This window comes from Emys orbicularis, chromosome 8, assembly GCF_028017835.1.
Source record: "Emys orbicularis isolate rEmyOrb1 chromosome 8, rEmyOrb1.hap1, whole genome shotgun sequence".
NCBI classification, from domain to species: domain Eukaryota; kingdom Metazoa; phylum Chordata; order Testudines; family Emydidae; genus Emys; species Emys orbicularis.
The window spans coordinates 47,449,396-47,472,581 of NC_088690.1; the positions used below are offsets into that span (position 1 = coordinate 47,449,396).

Below are 23,186 nucleotides of genomic sequence, written 5' to 3' on the forward strand. Positions count from 1 at the left end.
ACACAGTTTTGTTACAAAACTTCCAAATCTGTCCTCTGGAGCTAGATTGAATGATTTATTGCCTTACAAAGCCATCCTGGGTTGCAGCTGAAGAAGTGAATTGGGTGGTGATAGAATGCCATCTGAATTATCCCTATTATATTGGAATTATGGCACTTTCACAACATAATCTGGGGTTCAGTGAATCTTTGCATATTACAGAGAACAGTTGAGTTAAATCCTCTAACAGGAGAGCTTCATTTTTGTTAAGGAACAAGGAATTAATTGACTCAGCTACTTATGGAAATTTGTACTGATTTTTTAAAAAAACATATGGTGCTACAAAGATCACCCAAATGAAGAAACAATATACTGGACTATATGGACTACTGATCTTCTCTGTTAAGGCAATTCCTAATGCGAGATTGGAGGAAGTGCCTGATAACCACAAGGATGACTTTGAGATGTCACCATTTGTTGTTATCCCTGCTCAAGTGGTGCTAGTGTCTTGTCACGGATCTGTTGTCTCTCCACTGAGACTCATGAGGAACACCTAGAAGTTTTAAAGAGGGTAAGGACCTCTGGGAGAGATCCAAAGTTGGAGTCCTGTTATTCAGAAAATACAAGAAATTATCCAACCAGGTGCTCTGCTCTCTGCCATTGAGTAGGGCAGTCTGCTCCTGGAAATTAGGCTGCTGTTTCAATAGCAGGGTATCTACAAGATGAGGAAGGCAGACTGGTATAGAAGATCTGGTAAAAAATGAAGAAGTTACCCAGACAGTACTGCCCTAGATGGCACTGCCCCAGATGGCACAGGATCACTGAAGGTAGAGCCAAGCGAGAGCAGTGGATCCTACCATATGTCCTACCATAGTGGATCACTACACCAAATTCGCCACACCCTTCTGGGAGATCCCAGCCATAGAAACTGCAGAAGCCATCTGGTGATACTTTGTCCAGCCCTATGGCCACTAAAGTGCTTATGAAATAAGGCATTCCCTTCGTGTCCCAGATGTTCAAGGAATTATGTTCTGTGTATGGTAGCCATACATTAAGGACAACAGACTATCGCCCACAAGGTAATGGCTTCTGAGAGTAAATCAACCAGATTCTGTTAGCAGGGCAGAGGACACTGTCAGACATAAAGTGGAGATACTGGCCGCCTTAGCTGCCAGAGCTGACCCATGTGTATTATGTAACAAAAAAATATAACCCCCTGCTTCCTGATGTTCAGCAGGAATAGCCAGTTGTCAATAGACACAACCATAGTCAGATAACCTGGAGCCCCAGGAAACCAGGATCTCGGATTGTGAGGTTCACCAATGCCTCTGTGATATGGGCTTGATCAAGGCCCCTAACATTGGCCACACTTGAGACAAGCAGAAACAGAGCTCTGACAGACGCAAGTGCCTGGACATTGGTGGTGGGGCACAGGGGGAAAACCAGCTACTCAAGCAGCAGATGCACTCCAAAACTGGATGCAGCCTAGGGCCCTAAACTATATGCTGTTTCTGGGATCCCATACCCCAAATGGCCAGTATACAAGATCGGAGCACAGTAGGCAGCCAAATCAGAGAATATGGTCCACTGGAATATGCTGAGACCTTGACATTTTGAGCTTCAGCCACTGAACAGGGTGGGAGATGGTGATCCTAATCCTAGTAGACCGAAGGAAAGGGCAGGAGAAGTCACTAGCCCCCACTAGTAGGGTGTCTCAAACTGAGGGGAGAGACCCACCAGATGCAACTGACCCTGGTCCTGGCCCCAAAGCTGGGAAGGATAAGAGTGAGGAAGTAGACACCCCAAAGTCTGGCCCCATTACAGGGAAGAAAAAGAAAGAGGTAGGATCCATTCAGAAGGCAGCACCTGAGCCTGACCCAGGAGTGGGGCACAGAGTGATGAGGCAGGAGCACCCTGGCGATCTCAAAGGCCAGCTAGGGGGATTCCCCCCACCAACTGAAAGCAGTGTGGAGTATGGCCTAGACAGCAGGTACACCGGCCATCTGAGGGTGGGTGTGGGACTGGATAGAACCTCTTCCCTTTACCCCAAAACCAGGATCACCAAACCAGACTGGCTGGGTGGGATGCCACAAGAACATAACATTAGCTATACACCAGCCATCAGGGTTTGGAGCAGATCGGGGATGAGGGGCAAGATGACAAAACAAGCCCAGAGTGTTTGGAGAGAGAACAAAGCAACAGCAGTCACCCCAGGAACAGCAGAACGAGCAAGGGGAAGACAGACACAAAAGCTCAGGGGTGTGAAAATTGAACTAAGAACTGCTATGGTGTAAATGAGGAGCCAGCAGTTACACAGATGATTGCAAAGGGGATTCCTGAAGACACAGCCTGGAACCAACCAACAGGACAGCAGAGACCATGAACCAGGACCCACCATTCTGAGCTCACTGCATACACTGATGTTACAGTACACAGACAGGTTGGATTGACCCAAGCGATTTGCATTAACACGAGGCAAAGAGTCTCTGTGTGTCTAGCTAGGCATGCAGTAGGGAGTGATGAGGACTGTGAGCTGTATGCTGTACCATGGGCAAGGGAGTCCATGTAACCCCTACTGAAAGGGTCTCTTCCTGGGTTATTGTTTAGCATGTTTATTGTTAAGCATGTTTCCAGCAGGTTAACTCTGGCCCCCTGAGGAGGGAGGTTTTGTATTTGTGCAGAGGCAAATGGCTAGGACCCCAACACTGGAAATCCCCCATCCGATACTTTCATACGAGTTATTGTCCTTAATAAAAATAGTCACTGGAATTGAACTTCATAGTGTCCTACTACAAACAGACAGTCTTATTATTAATTTTGGCATGCAAATGACTTTTGTTTCTCCCACCCTGGACAAGAAGGACCTTTCCAGAAAGGGGAGCTCACTTGTATATTTCTGTTGGAACACCCGATTGTGAGATAACTATATGACCACTGCTCTGAATTCACATATCATGGGTTTAATGTGTTTTTGTTTTCTTTTTGGAATAAAGAAGTGAACAGCTTTGGTTTTGAGAGTCATAAGATCTTTGAATGTGTTAAGTGTGCCAAATAGAGGGTCTGACCCTGGATCTTTATTCACAGCAAACTTCTGTTTACAAGTTTGGTTAACAAACCTTTACTCCTCAAGGCTATATTTTCAGTAATATTTTGATAGTCACATTAACTCATGCATGACACTTCAAGTAACAATCCATTTTCAGCCTCCACCACCTCCAGGTAGGATCTAGTCCTTAAGAATTTAACACACATAGCATTGCTAAATCAGGTCCCACTAAAACTTGTCAATCCTGCCCTATAATATTAGATTACTTAATGTCAAATGATTTATCCATAAGAATTAAACAATTAATGTCTTCCTAATTAGCTAGTGTTTTGTACTTGACTAAGGAGTTTTGGAATGTGTTTCCCATGCAGCTCTAGAAATACTGGAACAAAGTTGAAAGCATTTTTCCATTGCTGATTTCAGTTGAAATGTAATATTGAATTTGATTGAGCTACAGTTATAGTAATGCAAGACAGGAACAATGCTATGGTACAGTGACACTTTTATTTTAGGTAATATAGTAATAAATAACTAAACAAAACCTCAGCAGGGAATACTACAGGTTGAGTTTTTCCAGATACTGATAGAAAATCTAGATGACTGGATGTAATAATGAGATTACCATTTTGTTTTGTTCGGGTACAGAGTGACTTCATTATATTATCACATAATGAAGGTTTTAAAATTTCATTAGAAACAAGTAGGAACAAAATAAATATATTCAGTGATTACTAGATTACTGATGTAGTTATTAATGACAGAAAGTAGCTTATAAAATTATTGTACATTTCAAACTGTCAGTTGCCTGAACTTTCCCAAATATTCCCTAAATACCGTGGTGATGGAACAACTTTTATAGTGGGGATGCTGAAGGCAGAAACTATGTATTTGGGTTATTACTGCTTCAAGTAGCACACCTATTTCCAGCACCTAACCTGAATATTCTTGATTTTTTTTTTCTTTTCCCTTTTTGGGTGCGGGTGGGTGGAGATAGGGTTGGATTCAGGCTGCAGATTCAGATTTAAGTGTCAGAGGGTGAATCAAGTTTGGGACCAACTTTGTGGGTACCTACTGGATTTGGATATTCAGATGCAACTTTTGCAGCTAGAACCATCTCCAGGCAGAATAGCTCATGGACCCAAGATGGTGGTAACCTTCTAGTAAGTTATTATATAGTGCTGCATTTGAGCCTAACGTGCCAGTGTAGGGAGAGTGACTCTTATTCTGCAAGCCTGCAGTGTCTTCATGGTAGCTTTTGACTAGGTTTCAGTGCCATTTGTTCCCAGTTCCTTGTTCCAGCTACTGATATCTGTGATCTTTAAAGCTATAAGTAGCATGGGGTCTATAAAGAATTTATGGGAGTTTATTAACAGCTGAAAATATGTTTTTAATGGATATTCGAACTAGAAATTAGGACCAACAGTCCATAATTACAGAAGACAAAACTGGATAAATATTTGATCAGACATATGACTAGAGTTGGATGCAATTTTTCAAGGAATGTACTAAAAATGTCTTCTGGAAAATAAAATGTGTATGCAAAGTTCCCATATTTTCAAAATGTCTATTTTCAATGAACCCCCCAAAATGAAAAAGCATTCCTTCCATTCCCATGTTTTCCAGTGGCAAAGGGGGAGGGGGGGAGAGAGGATAAAAATAAAAAACACAGAAAACTGGAATTTTCATGAAAATTTCAAAAGAAAATGCCATTTTTTTAAAAAAAAAACACAGAATTAAAATTGAAATTTGTAATGAAATGTTTAGTTTTTTAAACCAGATCAGAATGACTGTTTTCAGCAAATTAAAAAAAATTAAAATCAGTAATTCAGTAGAATTTTGTTTCTATACTTCTAGATTTTAATACATTCCCCCCCAATCCTCTTGAGTCAGACTAAAAATAATGAGCCAGCCTGCTAAAGGAACATTGTAGCAACTCCATGGTGAAAGTTGTGTTGAGGTTTGCATTGACATCAGTAGGTCAGCTCATAGTAGTACAGTTAGGCATGGATGTATTTGAAGGATCAGGGCCACAGGGAGGAATAGACACCTTTGTTATGAATAAAAATCAGAAGTTTTGTTATCCCACCCCCCTCCTTTACTGCTATCTGCATCACATGTAGCTACAAGCACAGAATCATCAGGAGGTCATCTAGTCCAACTGCCTGCTCAAAGCAGGACCAACACCAACTAAATCATCCCAGCCAAGGCTTTGTCAAGCCCGGCCTTAAAAACCTCTAAGGATGGAGATTCCACCATCTCCCCAGGTAACCCATTCCAGTGCGTCACCACCCGCCTAGTGAAATAGTTTTTCCTAATATCCAACGTAGACCTCCCTCACTGCAACTTGAGACCACTGCTCCTTGTTCTGTCATCTGCCACACTGAGAACAGCTAGCTTCATCCTCTTTGGAAACCCCCTTCAGGTAGTTGAAGGCTGCTATCAAATCCGCCCTCACTCTTCTCTTCTGCAGACTAAATAAGCCCAGTTCCCTCAGCCTCTCCTCATAAGTCATGTACCCCAGAGCCCTAATCATTTTCATTGCCCTCTGCTGGACTCTCTCCAATTTTTCCACATCTTTTCTGTAGTTGGGGGCCCAAAACTGGATGCAATACTCCAGATGTGGCCTCACCCGTGCCAAATAGAGGGGAATAATCACTTCCCTCTATCTGTTTGCAATGCTCCTACTAATGCAGCCCAATATGCCGTTGACCTTCTTGGCAACAAGGGCACACTGCTGACTCATATCCAGTTTCTCATCCACTGTAATCCCCAGGTCCTTTTCTGCAGAACTGCTGCTTAGCCAGTCTGTCCCCAGCCTGTAGCAGGGCACGGGATTCTTCCTTCCTAAGTGCAGGACTCTGCACTTGTCCTTGTTGAACCTCATCAGATTTCTTTTGGCCCAATCCTCCAATTTTTCTAGGTGACTCTGGACCCTATCCCTACCCTCCAGCGTATCTACCTCTCCCTCCAGTTTAGCGTCATCCACAAACTTGCTGAGGGTGCAATCCATCCCATCATCCAGATAATTAATGAAGATGTTGAACAAAACTGGCCCTAGGACCAACCCCTGGGGCACTCTGCTTGATACTGGCTGCCAACTAGACATGGAGCCATTGATCACTACCCGTTGAGCCAAATGATCTAGCCAGCTGTCTATCCATCTTGTAGTCCATTAATGCAATCCATACTTTTTAAACTTGCTAGCAAGAATACTGTGGGAGATCGTATCAAAAGCTTTGCTAAAGTCAAGGTCTGCTCCTAGGACTGCACAACTACCGGAGCCCTTTGTTCAGGGCTTGTGGCAAAGCCATGATTTAGTCATAAACTTACAGAAAAGTTAGGAAATAAATCTATCCTGTGGTTTAGATATTAGCAGCAGTTAAAATGACTTTTTAAAACATAGCCTTGCAGTCTCACCTTTTCTCTCCTTCCTCCTAGATAACCAATTCTTATGCTTCTAAGAGGTAGGTCTACCTAGCTCTAGTCCAAGGCCTGGTCCAACCTGGTGAATAACGTAGCTGAAGTCGACGTACTTAGATCGACTTACTGTGGTGTATTCACTGCAGTGAGTCGACTGCTGCCGCTCCACCCTCGACTCCATCTGCACCTCTCGCGGCAGTGGAGTACAGGAGTCAAAGGGAGAGTGCTTGGGGGTCGATTTATCACATCTAGACTAGAGGCAATAAATCGATCCCTGCTGGATCGATTGCTTGCCCGCCAATCCAGCGGGTAGTGTAGACATACCCTAAGTCCTTGATATAAACTACCACACAGAGATGCATGGGCACACCATGAGAACAGTGGGTCTTACCATATAAGACCAGAGAAGATGTATTTCCCTGTGTAAGAATACTTAGCTATCATTCAGAACCTTAACCTCCTTCCTCTCCACCTCCCCACCCCCCAACACACACACACACACACACACACACACACACACACTCTCTCTCTCTCTCTCTCTCTCTCTCTCTGGAATAAGTGAAAGGAGAACTGCCAAAGATAATTTTAAAAGAGGTTATACTACCAGTCTTGTTCCCACTGAGAAAAATAAACCCCGTGTCTTAGTTAAATATTTGATTCTACAGTGTTTGATAACTAATTTAGAAACACAAACCCCTCAGCTCAAGCCTATTATCTCAGCCATTGTATTTCTCCTTTTAGCAAGCAGTTTTAGGAAGATACATTAGATTTTTTTCTTCACCCTTAGGGTGTTGGACAAAAGACTTCTCACTGTGAAACCCATTACTACTATAGATGTAATTGATTCTTCCAACAAAGGAACTTAATAGGAACCACAACTGTTAAAATAGAGTTGTGAAGAAATCCATTGTTAATTTAAATAGTAGTATTTGGAAGGTGTAGTTAACTGAACATAGATACATATCTATAATTAGCCAGGCTGACATATTATGACTTTTATTGTGAATAAAGTGTGGATGGGAGGGAAGAGGAAGAGGTATCTGTCTTGAGGGATAAAACCTAGTTTGTCTACATGTGATTACCATTAGCCAATCAGTTAACAAGCAGACAACAGACCACGATTCACTAGCTAAAATATATGGCACACTAAATTGCCAACTATGCTCAGTATATTGGTTCAGGACCCAACCCAGCACTGAATTAATAGAATTCTTACTGTGAGCAGGGACTGCAAGATAAAGTCCTTCCGCTTTTATTTATTGAGAGAATCCAGGTCTCTAGAGAGACCAATTAAAGCTGAGAGTACTTTAGTAAGATATATGTATTACCACTTATGCTAATTCATTATTGCCTCAAAGTCAAAGAGGTTAAAAAAAAGAAAAAGAAATTGCAAACTGTCTGCATTTGGCACCATGATTTCAATGCTATTTAGGACCAATCCAGGCCAGTGTTAAAAGATTAAAATTAAGTTGATTTTCCATGCTCTGTCAACACAGCTTTCCAAGGCTTGATGATGACAGCTTGAAGCTGCATGGAATGAGAGAGATTAGTTTGTTTTAATATCCCCAAAGTTTTAACTAATTCCACTTTTTATTTTCACAGGATTATACAGAGTAAGACCCTGATCTGACATGCAAACATACTTATTTAAATATAAGCAGCAGGTGCTAGGCACTTGCAGCCCTAGACAGGGTATTTCTGGTATGTTAGGTCTATGGCTCTGCCTCCCTGGATACCAGACAACACTGCCTCTCCCTTTTTAAAATGTACATCTAATCCTGCTAGCTTAAATTTTGCCACTTCCTTCAGCACCAATTAAAATGTAACATTCCCTGAGCAGAGCTGTGAAGAGGTAATATGTACACCTCCTTCCCCTCCAAAACATAAGTGACAAGGAAGAGAGGGTTTAGCATCTTCCAGTCAAATCCTGCTTATCTTCCTTATAAGGGAAAGGATGGTTAAGAAACTAGATTGAAACTGTGGAAGTCTAAGTTCTATTTCCAGCTCTATCCGACTTCCTATGCAACCTTTGGTAGTAATCATCCTGTGCCTCAGTTCCCCCTCATCTGTAACATGGAGACAATGCTTCTGTTATCTGTCTTGTCTATTTAAATTGTAGTCTCTGAGGCAAGGGAGACTTCTTACTATATGTATGTACAGCACCCAGCACAATGGGGCCCCAATCTTGGCTTCTAGGCACCACCATACTGTCAATAAGTATACATACGGCAGCTTTCAGGATCCAGGCCTAATTCTATGTCTGAGTTCCCTAGCTTGTAAAAGGAGACTATAGTGTATAAGATTTGGGTAATATCTCTTTAACTACACCTCTACCCCGATATAATGCTGTCCTCGGGAGCCAAAAAAATCTTACTGCGTTATAGGTGAAACCGCGTTACATTAAACATGCTTTGATCTGCTGGAGCGTGCAGCCCCGCCCTCCGGAATGCTGCTTTACCCTGTTATATCCGAATTTGTGTTATATCGGGTCATGTTATATCGGGGTAGAGGTGTGCTTTGGAATCCTCTACGGAGCATTCCAGTCTTCTGCTGCAGAAGCCATCAGAACACCAACATAGCACAGTACCTAGCACAATAGGCATCAGCACCTTGACACTCACCACCCAAGGAAAATCCACTCAAACCAAGTGACCAACAAGAAAGTCCTCTAGAGGCCTAGAAGAGCCGGGTGAAAATACTGACCAATCAAGAACCAGCATGTTGGTGTCACTAGGCATAGCTACCAGGTAACTCAGGGGAGTGGAAGGCCAAAAGTGCTGATGAAACTCCTTTGCTCTGGGTCTAAGTGAACCACAGTGACTCCATCTTGTGAACTTTCACATACTTCTATGCTAACTGCTTACATGCTGAAGCAGAAATGTACTGGTCAGCTTTTCTAGAAGACAGCTGTAGTTTCACTAGCAAACGCTGTAGTGATAAGAGCGGGGGAAGGAAGGGGGAGAAAAAAAAGCCTCTACGTCTTAACCTGCGAAGGCCATAGATAAACAGATGAACAAGAACTTTTCTCACATACTAATGTAGTGCATATTGTAACTGTTGTCTGGGAGGGAGGGGTAGGGATGAAACCAAACAAAGGCTTGCACAGAAACAGCTTGGAATATAAAATGGAACACTTGCTTGTATGTGCTGCGCTTGATTTGAGACATGCTGGTCTCCTAGTGCCTATTCAGAGCTCTTGAATAAAGTTGCTTTGCTTCTCCACACCTGGTGTGATTATTGGCGTGAAGCACACCGGGCAACGAACCCCGCTGTTGCTGCCTCCTCGGGCCCTTTTGGGCCGGCAACAGTTTTGGCGTCCCTGGGTGGGCTCGAGGCTGAAATTTAGCCTTGCCCGGATCCCTCCTGGCGGACGACGGATTACGACGACGACCGACGCCCAGAGCGCTCACCGGTGACTTCATCGGGGGCCTCGGCGGAGACGTGGTTTGCTCGACCCCGGAGGGCACAACGGTGCAACGCACACGGACAGTGGAGAAGCAGTTGTGGGCGACGGTACAGAACCAGACCCTTGGATAAGGTAGGAACAGTCCAGTGGGGACTTTACCTGTTTTGACCTGGGGACGCCCAGTGTCTCCCTAGAATATGGGGCAGGGACAGAGTACAGCCGGCAGGGTACAATGTACACCCTTAGAATGCATTCTGGGGAACTGGAAAGTGTTTGGATCGGACCAGTTGATTAAAAGTAAATTGAAAAGGTTCTGTACAGTTGATTGGCCTCAGTATCAGCTAGAGTGCCAAGAAAGGTGGCCACCGGAAGGATCACTTAATTACAACACGATCCTTCAGTTACTTTTGTTTTGTCAGAGAACAGGTAAATGGAATGAACATCTCTATATGCGTATACGTTTATGGTGTTAAGAAATAGGACTGATATTTTGCACAAGTGCCATTTGACTCCGACAGACTCGGTAGTACCTGCTGCTAAACCCCAGAACCCTCCTACAGTTGTAATGGCAGAATCGGTGTCCCCTTCGGCTCCTCCACCCCCACAGGTTCCAGAGAGTACCCCCTTGGTGGGATTGTATCCGTTGATTACTGAGAATGTGGTAGCCCATCCAGGAACACAGGAGCGTGCAGCCCAGATTGTGTCAGTGTTCTCTCATGTTCCTTTTAACCCAGTGCACCTAGCTGCTTTTAAGGCAGAAGCAGGGGAATTCTCAACGAATCCAAGCAAGTTTATTTCAATCTTTGAAGGGTGTCTAGCAAGTCATAAGCCTGACTGGGATGATTGCAATATACTTATGAGAACCTTGTTGTCTGAGGTGGAGCGGAATCAGGTTATAGCTAAGGCTAGGGAGGAGGCACAGAAAAGGTATAATGAGGATAGGGAAGGAAAGCCTCTGCCTGAGGTCGCTGTCCCCCTAGTGGATCCCCGGTGGAATCCAAATGAGGAGAGGGATTTGAGGCTGCTTAACTCCTATAAGGAACTGCTTATGCATGGCCTCCGGCATTCAGCTGTCAGACATAACAATTGGGCCAAGCCGTATGAACTAATCCAGGACTCAAAAGAAAGTCCAGTGGCTTTCCTGCAGCGTATTCGGGATACCATCAGGCAAACTACTAGTGCAAACCCAGATGATCAGGCAACTGAGGCAATTATAAAGGGTATCTTCACCAGCCGTGCGGCCCCGGATATTAAAAGGAAACTGCAGAAAAAGGAGGATTTAATGGGAATGTCTATGGCTCAGATTTTGGAGACTGCAAATAGGGCTTATACCCTTAGAGAGGGAGAGAAGGAAAAGAGGCAAGTGAAAATGATGGTAGCAGCGGTGCAGGCCGGCGGCAGAGAAAGGCCACAGAGAGGTGGAAGGGGCCGGGGAGTGAGAGGCCGTGGATGTGGGCGCCCCGGTCCGCAGGAAAGGCGCCTGGGTCGCAACCAGTGTGCCATATGCCTAAAGGAGGGACATTGGAAAAATGAATGCCCTGAAAGGGAAGGTACCCCTATGATGGCAGCGGAGGATCAAGAATAGGGGTGTCAGGGGAGACGGACCATCCTACCCCCGGAACCCCGAGTAAAAGTGCGGGTGGGAGATTCGGACATAGACTTTTTAGTAGGCTCTGGAGCAGCAAGGACCGCTGTAAACAAACCCCTACAGCTGCCAGTGGCAGGCTCCCTCACTGTGGTGGGTGCCACAGGGAAAGGAACCAAGTGCTCAGTGTATGCCCCAGCGGAATGTGCCTTGGGAAACAGAACTGTATCACACAAGCTGGTTTACCTCCCTGATTGTCCAACACCACTACTAGGACGGGACCTGCTTTGTCGCTTAGGTGCCACCCTGCATTTCACTCAAGATGATATAACCCTCACCTTACCCCCTGAGAATGCTTGGATAATGACCCTTGCAGTTGAACCCCCTCAGCTATGCAAGCCCCAGAGTGGAGTGAGTGGGAGGACCAGGTGTATTCCCTTGTCTGGGCATCAGGGATCCCAGGGAAAGCAACCCGTCAAACCCCTGTTCATATTCAGCTCCTCCCAGGAAAAAGCCCAGTGCGAATCAAACAGTATCCAATTAAGAGGGAAGCCAGAGAGGGACTGCAAGAGACTATAGATCGGTTCCTAGAGTACGGTGTACTACGAGAATGCCAGTCAGCTTGGAACACCCCCATTCTGCCCATACAAAAGCCCAATGGCACGTATCGGCTGGTACAGGACCTCAGGGCAATCAATGAACGGGTTAAGACTCTGCACCCCCTGGTTCCAAACCCGTATACACTGCTGGCCTCTATAGGGGGGCAGTATACCCATTTCTCAGTCCTAGATTTAAAAGATGCTTTTTTCACAATTCCAGTCGACACCCAGTCTCAGGAGATATTCTCCTTCGAGTGGGAGGACAACAGAAGGGTTAAAAAGCAGCTTTGCTGGACAGTATTGACCCAGGGATTTAAAAATTCCCCCACTCTGTTCGGCCAGGCTCTGGCCAGAGACTTGGAGGAGTGGGACAATGAGGACAAAGCCCTCTTTCTGCAATATGTAGATGATTTGCTAGTTGCTGCTGTGGGTCTAATCCCTTGTCTTAAAGCTACTGTGAGTCTCCTGAACTTTTTTGGACTCCGAGGATACAGGGTAGCTTGAAGCAAAGCTCAAATTGCACTCCCTGAAGTGCAATATCTGGGATTTCACATCAGGCAGGGGGAGAGACAACTCTCAAATGATAGAAAGGAGGCTATCTGCCAAGTTCCTATCCCTAGCAACCGTAAACGGCTTAGAGCATTTTGGGGCATGGCAGGTTTTTGCAGAATATGGATCCCAGAGTTTGGACTGTGGGCTAAACCTCTGTATGAATGTGTTAAGGGAGCGGATCATGACCCCTTTCACTGGTCCCCAGAAGCGGACAGGGCATTTAAAATCTTGAAAAGGAAGCTGATGGAAGCACCAGCCCTGGGTCTGCCAGATCTCTCTAAGCCATTCCAACTGTATGTGCATGAAAGGAAAGGGATAGCCCTGGGAGTGCTTACTCAGTTACTAGGTGCCTGGAAACGTCCCGTGGCATATTTCTCTAAGCAACTGGATCAAGTTTCAAAGGGTTGGCCAGCATGTTTGAGGGCGGTCGCAGCCACTGCCCTAGTGCTTGGGGAAGCTGAAAAACTGACTGGGAGGAACTGTGCAAGTGTATATTCCCCATATGGTCCAAGCCCTGTTGGACACTAAGTGTGGTCTTTGGCTCACACAGGCTCGGGTTGCTCGGTACCAGGCAAAACTGTTAGAGAATCCTGAAGTTACCCTGCAAACCTGTCCCTCCCTTAATCCAGCTACCCTGCTACCAGAGACAGAAAAGCAGGCACATGACTGTCTGGAAATCATAGATGCCCACTACTCTAGCCGCCCAGATTTAAAAGATCAACCACTCCCAAATGCTGACTTGGAATGGTATACTGATGGCAGTAGTAATGTTGTAGATGGGCAAAGGAGGGCTGGTTATGCTGTTGTGTCTCTCCATGATACCGTGGAAGCTAAAAGTTTACCTGCTGGGACATCTGCCCAACTTGCTGAACTAGTGGCCCTGACTCGTGCACTCGAGCTGGCAAAAGACAAACGGGTTAATATCTTTACTGATTCAAAGTATGCTTTTGGGGTATTGCATGCTCACGCTGGTTTGTGGAAGCAAAGGGGAATGCTAACAGCCCAAAGTTCTCCGGTTAAGCATGGGTCTCAAATTCTCCGGCTGTTAGAAGCAGTACAACTCCCCTCAGCAGTAGCAGTAGTACATTGCAAAGCCCATCAAAGGGAAGATCAAGATGTAACCAAGGGCAATGCCAGAGCAGACAGGGAAGCCAAGCGCGCTGCTACCCTGAAATCACCAACAGAGGAGAATGCCCAAATGCATGCCCTCATCCCATCAGTAGGTGAGCTTGCAGCTCCTCAGTACTCCCATGATGACAGAAACCTGGCTGATAGTCTCGGTCTCCAGGAAAAGGAGGGATGGCTTTATTCCACAGAGGGAAAAATCCTCCTGCCCAAGGGCCTAATCTGACCGGTGTTGCAGAAACTGCATCAAACCACCCACGCAGGCAGAGAGGCTCTTACCCAGCTTATGAATAAATATTTTCTAACCTCTGGACTTAAACCCCTAGCATCACAGGTACAGGCTGAATGTTTAATCTGCCAAAAGAACCCTCGACCAGGAGTAGCAGTGTTGCCAGCCACTCTGGAACCTACCCCAGGCCCAGGATTGGTGTGGCAAATAGACTTTACTGAGTTTCCCAGGACCCAAGGGTACAAGTACCTCCTCGTTTTGGTGGATCGATTCACTGGATGGCCTGAGGCCTTCCCATGTCGTAACAACACTGCCAAAACAGTGGCTCTTAAGTTTGTCAAGGAGATCATTCCTCGCTTCGGCCTCCCCCAGTGGATGGAATCTGATAACGGAACACACTTCACATCTCAAGTGGTTCAAAAGATATCAAGTGCTCTGCAAATCCCCTGGAAGCTCCACACACCATGGCGACCACAAGCCAGTGGAGTAGTGGAACGCACAAATCAGACACTCAAGCGACACCTCTCAAAGGTCTGTCAGGAGGCCTCTCTTAGGTGGCCTGATGCTTTACCCCTTGTGTTACTCCGCATTCGTGCTCTCCCCAAGGGTAGGTTAGGGCTTAGTCCCTTCGAGATTATGTTTGGAAGGGCATGGCCTCTGAATGGTACACCGGTTCTGGCAGGAGAGTGGGAGATGGGGTGTGGTTTCTTGTCTCAGTACATGTGCTCTCTGTCTGCTGTTCTTTCTTCTCTTCACAGATACACCAAAGATCCACAGCCTCTTCTGCTGGATACCCCGGTCCACTCCTTGCAGCCTGGTGACTCCATTCTCGTGCGGACCTGGAAGGACGAGCCTCTCCAAGAGAAGTGGAAGGGACCCCACATCGTCCTGCTTGTCTCCCACACAGCGGCAAAGGTCGAAGGACAAAAGAACTGGATTCATCACTCTCAACTGAAAGCAGTACCCGCTCCTGAACAGTGGACTGTCCAGCCTGCGGAAAAGACTGCCAGTGACGATTTGGGACTTAAGCAGTTATTCAAAAGACAGTAAGGGTCACTGGGAATGCCTGGTGATCTCTCTGAACAGCCACAGCACACTCCCCGCAAGAACCCTGAGCATTGGTTTTATCTATTTACAGAAGGCCGACCTAACCTATGGTCCTGGTCCTTTTATTTTTTTTTATTTGTTTGGTATCAATAATTCTTATCCACTGGGCATTTGGGTTGTTGTAATCACAATATGGGTTCAGGTTTAGGGTTTCTCACAACATTCCTTTTTGTCACAGAAGCACTCCTTCTGTTACCTAATGTTTCATCCACATCGCATGCAGGATGGGGAGCCATCCCTGCAGATATGGCTACCAATACCTATGAGGCCCTGAAAATTGCCTTTGCCCGTGAGATCAATCTCTCCAACTGTTGGATATGTGCCCAGACTCCCCACCATTCAGCGGGATTGCCCTGGAGAGTAGTTCCCCAAAATTGGTCAGACTATAGTCAAAGGTGGATGGTTACCAGCAGTAGCACCTCTGACAATTTGAGTTTGCGATCTAACTGTACTGCAGAAGCTCCTTATGGCCTACACAATGGCTCTTGGAATTCCCACTATAGTAGCACTCTTAAGCCCCAGCCTATTCGTCTATGCTCTCCACCCACTGGTCTCATATGTTATCAGCAAGCCAGTACAAGTAATCATACCTGGTTTGCAGGCATTAGTAGGTGTAGATTTTATATTGGTCCTGGTATAAGTCTCACTGTTCCTTTACTAAATGCCACCGGTTGGCAAACCGGCACTGCATTCTTTGCCCTATCCCCACAAGCCACCCTACGGGACCTACAAGGTAACAATGGAAAGGCTAGTTATGGTAAAGCATTCTGGGTTTGTGGTAATAGTGCCTATAAATGGCTCCCTCATGGTTGGCATGGTAGCTGTTACAAAGGCTATCTCGCTCCTCCCCTCCGTGTTCTCGCCAAGGCTCCCTCAGGTCGCCCTAGGTATTATCGATCCTTAAGAGCTACCATTGAACCCATCGGAGAAGGAGACAGTTTTGGGATGATATTCCTCCCTTCCTATGGGGTGGGACGGCTAACCCAACTCTACAGAAGACTTTCTAAATTTCTCAGTTTGCCAATGATACCCGGGCCATAGAGAAACGCGTAAGTTCTGAGCTGTACCAGCTTCAACTGCTGGCTTTGCAAAACCGCCAGGCCCTAGATTATGTGTTAGCTTCACGGGGCGGGGTATGTGCCCTTATTGGAGAAGAATGTTGTACCTATGTCCCGGAGTTTTCACAGGATATTAACAAGCATATCTTGTCGGCCGAACAAGCCTTGAACCAGTGGAAGGCCCAGGAAGGGGAACCCACTATTTTTGATTCCCTTTGGGGTTGGTTACCTGGTCTAAGGGGACTAGGGGGAAGCATTGTTCGCATCTTGCTCACAGGTGTTGTGATATGTTTTGTCCTTTTCCTTTTGCTCGCTTGTTGTAAAGTGCTCATATGTAAAATTTGTACCTCCCATTCCCCAGAGGTTCCTTTATATTCTCTTATTGATGATCCCAGTTGTATGGAGCTTAATCACATTTTGTCTTTAGAGTATGAGAAAACTCTGCCAAAGGTTTGTTGAGTGTTCTCAAAGGAGGGATTGTTGGTGTCACTAGGCATAGCTACCAGGTAACTCAGGGGAGTGGAAGGCCAAAAGTGCTGATGAAACTCCTTTGCTCTGGGTCTAAGTGAACCACAGTGACTCCATCGTGTGAACTTTCACATACTTCTATGCTAACTGCTTACATGCTGAAGCAGAAATGTACTGGTCAGCTTTTCTAGCAGACAGCTGCAGTTTCACTAGCAAACGCTGTAGTGATAAGAGCGGGGGAAGAAAGGGGGAGAAAAAAAAGCCTCTACGTCTTAACCTGCGAAGGCCATAGATAAACAGATGAACAAGAACTTTTCTCACATACTAATGTAGTGCATATTGTAACTGTTGTCTGGGAGGGAGGGGTAGGGGTGAAACCAAACAAAGGCTTGCACAGAAACGGCTTGGAATATAAAATGGAACACTTGCTTGTATGTGCTGCGCTTGATTTGAGACATGCTGGTCTCCTAGTGCCTATTCAGAGCTCTTGAATAAAGTTGCTTTGCTTCTCCACACCTGGTGTGATTTATTGGCGTGAAGCACACCGGGCAACGAACCCCGCTGTTGCTGCCTCCTCGGGCCCTTTTGGGCCGGCAACAAGCAGACCAGCTAAGAAGGCTTGCCCATTTTTGCTCAGGGGCAGAGCTAGGTGACACTAGGAGGAGATCCTCATGGTTAACACAGAACTCTGGCTCAGGTCAGAGACTTACCCTTAGTACTTGCATATGAAGGTCACGCCCAACCCACACACCCCTATTTGTTTAAAGGCACAGACAGCCAAATCCCGAGCTTCTATTTTGTTACTTGATGGTTTAGAGACTGATGTCAAATTTATAATACTGGACACCCTGTCCCAAGCAGACAGTCAAACCTTACCAACTAAAGTAGGAAGCTCCTACACTACCGCACATGATCCTGAAGGGGTTCGTACAAAGCAGCCCCACCTGGCACAGCCCCCAATCTTGGTTGAGGCTTTTAGGCATTTCCATAATACAAAACTCCATATGATTAACCCCATGGACTATTTGAGTACGGAGAGAAGAAAGGGAGACCAGAAGCTGGGATTGGGTGACAGGGCATGGATCACATTCCCTTTGGGGCACCTGCCATTGGCCACTGTCAGAGGACAGGATACTGGGCTTGATAGACCTTTGGTCTGACCAGTATGGCTGTTCTTATTAGACCTGGGAAAATCTTTGAACCATTCCTCCCCCCCCCCACACACACATCCTCTGTGAAAAATGCAAAAAACCCCAAAACATTGTGAATGTGTGTCATTTCTGGAAAATTGTCTCCATCAAGACTGAAAATTGACTCTCGTTTTTTTTTTTTTACATGTGTTAAAGGAAATGTTTTGACTTTCACTTAAAAATGACTTTTTTTTAAAAAGGTAATTTCATTTCATTTTTTTAAATGCTCAAAACAAAACATTTAATTTGTCCCAAAATGTGTGTGTTTTTTTTTAATGTTTTCAATTTGCCAAGAATTTCAACAATTGTTTTGGGGTCCAACAAAAACAAACAAAAAAAACCACCCTTAACTCTGGAGCTTTCCTATTATTAGGTTAAGAGAGAGATAAATTTCAGTCAAATAATATTAAACAATACATGTGACAGAACAATAGATTGTTTGGAGTTTAAGAACAGTACTGTATTCTAACTTTCAATTTGAGATAATACAATTATCTGATAATATTTTAGAAAGTGTTTATATATATATATATATATCTTTCAAGTAATTTCATGTATTAAACCATACGTTATAAATTATGCCTTCATAAACAAGACAAGAAAATAGAGTGCATAACTTCATCCAGATACATTTCTAGAGAAATCTCCCAAGCCTAGTCAAGCAGTTTTCTTTTTATTACTCAACATGAGAAAAGAAAATACATTTTCCTGTTTGTGTCGGATATCTGAGCTCACGGTGGTGGGCATGGTATAAGAATGTGGATTAATGGATGGAAAAAGAGAGAAGGCACAATCCTTGCTTATAAAATTCTAATATGTATAGTTGTTTTTTGGGTGGGCGGGGAGGAGTTTGAGATCCAGCTTCATTGTACGAAGAATGAAGCTTTGATACAATTAAGTGGAACTCAAATCTATTTTTCAAGCCCAATTATAGTCTCCCAAATCCTAAAAAAGGAAACATCTGTTGGAACCAAGAATCGCTCCTTGCTGGCTGAGAGCAGCAGGAGAGCTTGCACTTAATCATCTGTACTTCTACAAGCAATCACTTCAGCCAATGTGAATGACTAAAGAGCTTTTCAGGAGTTGTAGAGCATGTACTGGATTTCTATCCATAAAGCAGAAAAAGCACTCCATGGCAAAGAAAGCAAGCACGTTGCCAAGATGTGAAATGAGTTCCTAGCTTCTTACTATCACAATTAGGCTCTCTCTAGGGTGACCAGATGTCCCGATTTTTGGGGCTTTTTCCTATATAGGCTCCTCACCCCCTGTCCCGATTTTTCACACTTGCTATCCTATCTCTCTCTCATTCACTTCCCCCCTCCCACCATGCCGCATATCGATTGAATAGTTTATATCCATACTGACTGGGAAGACTCGTCTCAAAAAAATACTGTGGTAAAACAGAGTTTAGCGTTGGGCAAATCTTTCAGCAAAAGCCTTAATTTCTTTTAACCCTTCCCCCAGAAATGCAGATTTGGGTCCACTGAAACATCTTTGCAAATTTATATTAAATTTGCTAAATTGTTTCATTTTAAAAAAAGGAAATATTTTGCTTTATCAATTTTGAAACAAAAAAGTGTTTTTATTTTTTTTCCAATTTAAAATGGACTTTTCATTTTGAAATTTACTTCAATTTTATTAGAAAAATATCTAAAAAAGTTTGAAAACAAAACAATGTTTTGCATCAGGTCAAATTAAACAATTTGGAAAAAAAACTTTCTGTTTGCAAGCAAAACTCAAACACTGTTCATTTCAGGTTGACCCAAAATGCCTCCTCCCTTCCTCCCTCTCCCCCCCCCCCCCCCCGCCCAAATCAGAACACCCAGTGACACACACACACACACACACAAAAATCAGTTATTTGCACAGGTCTACCTAGTATATCAAAAGGAGAGAATCACACTGCATTTCCAAGGCAACCCCTACAACTGCATTAGCAACTATTCATGCATTTTCAGTGATATTAGGTGAATCATGGACCACATACCCTTTTGTCACTCAAAGTAATTTTCCTGGTCAAAAATAAAATGGTTACCAGTTGCTTCTCCCAACTATCATCCCCTGCCTTACATTTCATGGCTTTATCAAAATATCAGTATCCAGTATCAGTTTACACTGAAAGGTGGAAAAGGGACTGGTTCTGATCATAGCAGGTTCGTCCCTAGCTATTCTGGGGCTCTATGCAGCACACACACACCCCACGGGAGTGGTGGGGCCCCAGGCTTCTTCGGGGGGAGAGCGGGGGAGCTGTCCCCAGGCCTCCATGGGGTGGGGGGACGGGCCCCAGGCCTCCGTGGGGGGGAATTGGGGGGGCAGGCCTCAGGCCTCTGTGGGGGGGGGGCAGGGCTGGCTTGGGGGGCAGGGGGGAACCACCTCCCAGCACTCACTGGCAGCGTGGCTGAGGCTGGGTCTGCACTTCCTGCTGCCAGTGAGTGCAGGCCCGGCCATACTGCTGAGCTCAGGGGAGTGGGGGCAGGGCTGAGACAGAGCAGGGGTGGGAAGAGGCAGGGCGGGGGCGGAGCAGGGTGGGGGCTCTGGGGAAGAGCCGGAGCAGGGACTGGAGCAGCACGCAGCTGCGCAGGGCTCCAGGAAATTTGGTGCCCCAAATTTCCTGGTGCCCTACGCAGCTGTGTACTTTGCGTATGGGTAAGGATGGCCCTGGATCATAGCCAAGGGAATCACCATAGCTGCTCCAATAGATACTCAAGCCAGACAGCACAGAATCAAGGAGCTATTGTCCCTTTAACTTCTTCCTCAGTTACTTTAAGACTAGCAAGGAGAGATAGGCAATGTTTTCCATGACAAGCTTTTCCAAAATATATCACGTTTAGTATTTGCAAACTGATTATTCTTCCTCACCCTAAGCTTGGAGTTTCAGATCAACTAACTATAGTAAAACCCTGAAGTCCTTACCCAGCTTTAGCCTGACAAAAGTCTCATGAAGTTGATCGGAGTTTTGCCATAGTAAAAACTGAGTGCGGAGATTTGTATAGGGTCTCATTACATTTAGCCCAAAATAATATCTGCTGCTAGATGGAAACGGATCCTGAATGACCTCTGTATATTCAGATACTGGTAAAAAGTAAAACACAGTGTTCAGGCAAATAACTGGTAACTAGGCCTGGACAGAAAACAAAACAATAAAAAAAAATATCAAGGTTTCAACATTTGCTATTTTTTCATGTTGGAAGAGAAGAGAGAGAGAGTGTATGTGTATGCGCACGTAAAGCCAGACAGAAAAAGACCTCCCCACTTCTCAGAATAGCCAATAACCCAGTGGTTAGGGCATTCCAATTCAGACAGAGCCGGGACTTAAACCTGGGTCTCCAACGTTGTAGGCAAATGTGCTAATCACTTGGCTATTGGCTATTTTGTGGTAGAGAGGCAGTCCCTCATATATTCTGGACCCAAGGAAAGTTTGATCAAGTCAGATCCACTTCCACCCCCCCATTCCTCCCAAAAAGTTGTCGCTCAATCAGCATTTTCCAACAAAAAAGTTATTTAATCAAAAGTTCTACTGGCAATACATAGGGTATTTTTGTTTTTAAATAACAGGTCTGAAAACAAGTGAAACTAGTGTCACACAGGAAGACACAAAGGTCATATTTAAATTAAGAAATATTTCTTCACTCCATGTCTCTTTGAGGAACAAAAGCTCACCATGGAGTTAAGTGTTTCAGACCAGCTGAGAATCTGCACACAGTTTCTAAATTGAGTACTACAAAGTGGCAGAGTACTTATATGCTGTATTGGCTATTAACACTACCTACTCTTCTTGGTTTTTAAAAAGACTTTCTGTTAATTTTAACCTGATAGGGATTTTAGATGCATTTTTTCATTAAGATACTAGAGCTTGAAAGACCCTGCATTTGACATCTTTTTCTCCACTGACTGGATTTTTTCCTTCTTTCTTCCAGCCTGGTATTCAAAACACTTATTTTCGGCTTCCCCTTCCCTCTATGACTTTGTGTTTAATCTAATGTATATTACAGAAGCACCCTGAGTCTCCAGTTGAGATGGAGGACCCACATTGATGTACAAAATGCCTAGTAAAACACAGTTCCTGCCCCCAAAGAGCTCACAGTCTAAATACATAAGACAGATAAAAGAAAAAGGCAAAAGGGGAAGAAATTATTTGCCCGAAGTCAAACAGCAAGTCACTGGCAGAGCCAGGATTATAATCCATGTCTCCTATTTTGTAGACTATACTGCCTTCCCAAAGATAATTAGATCATCTTTGTGCTATACTTTTCTTCTATTCTTGCAGCCTATGTCACCAAATTCATTTCTAATTGTTGAAGCAGGCATAACATCCCCTTCAAAACAGTCTCTTGGAAATTAGAAAACTATCCTCTTTCAGTAACTCCAATTGGTGTTTTGTGCAAAGGACTGTAATATTAGATTGTTAAACCTAATTGAAGGCTTGCTAATTGTGACACCTGTGCAGTATGAATTCCAGTAAATGCATCCGTCTCGTGACCCTCAGTTTAGAATTTATCACACACTTACTTCTCCTCCCTCCCAGTTTACAATTATATTGCTTGATTCGGAAGCATGGAACTTGTTTCTTATCTCCCACTGCTTCTACACAAAAGAGTAGAATTCTCATTGTCTTCATTATTTCCAACTTCTCTCTCCTTCTAGTCTACAGCGTTTCTTTAACATTATGAAGCAGTTAAGTATGTGTGTGTTGCATCAAATGAGTTCTGATGATATACCTACTTTTGAAAAGTAGGTATAAACACATAATTAGCTCTGCGTGGCATTTCTTTGGCACCCACAAGTAAAATAGGTACTTTGATTGCTATTTACTAGCTTCCAACAAATTATTTTCTATTTTATGCAATTTTTCATTTTTTTTTATTTGCTTCCTTCACTGAATGTTAGCTGCCAAGTCTGTTTATACCAGAAGTGTTCATGGAGAAGTCACAGAATCCCGAGTCAATGCCTGATTGTAAGCAACAGTCAACATTGTGACAAGCACACAGTTTCTCAAGTTTTACATTTTTCTCAGAGCAAGATATATTCATATCATCTATGTTGACAACATTTCTTTTGGACAATGCAATGTATAAGAACAAAGATAGAATGGATTAAAAGAAAAAAACATTCAAAGCCTTTTGTGTTTTTGCAGTTGGCTAAGTATTTGTTTTGCATGGGTTATTCCTTCCAAGTGGTTTCCCCCTCATTTACTCTGTTTCTACGTACACTGTTAAATTTTCTTCTGAATGAAAATGGGCTTGCTTCAATGCTTTCCTTTCCTTTTATTTCACCTTGCCTTTCAGAGATCGACCTGTGTCTTATTTTGAATGTGAGATATTGCCTTTCAGTTTTGAAGATTTTGTCTTGGGGTTTTACTCATCTGCTCAGGTTTTAATTCAGTCAGTCAATCTATTTAATTATTTTGAATTATTACATTCCT

General features: G+C 44.3%; 1 protein-coding gene across 1 annotated transcript in view; it reads left to right on the plus strand.

Moving 5' to 3' along the window:
- Positions 1–10,314: 10,314 nt before the first annotated feature.
- LOC135882883 (uncharacterized) overlaps positions 10,315–23,186 on the plus strand; it is a 55,913-nt gene continuing 43,041 nt past the window's right edge. The window contains 4 exon segments of the mRNA XM_065409918.1: positions 10,315–11,401; positions 11,603–11,829; positions 11,832–13,074; positions 13,271–13,746. Of these exon segments, the coding sequence (XP_065265990.1) occupies positions 10,315–11,401; positions 11,603–11,829; positions 11,832–13,074; positions 13,271–13,746 (3,033 nt within the window).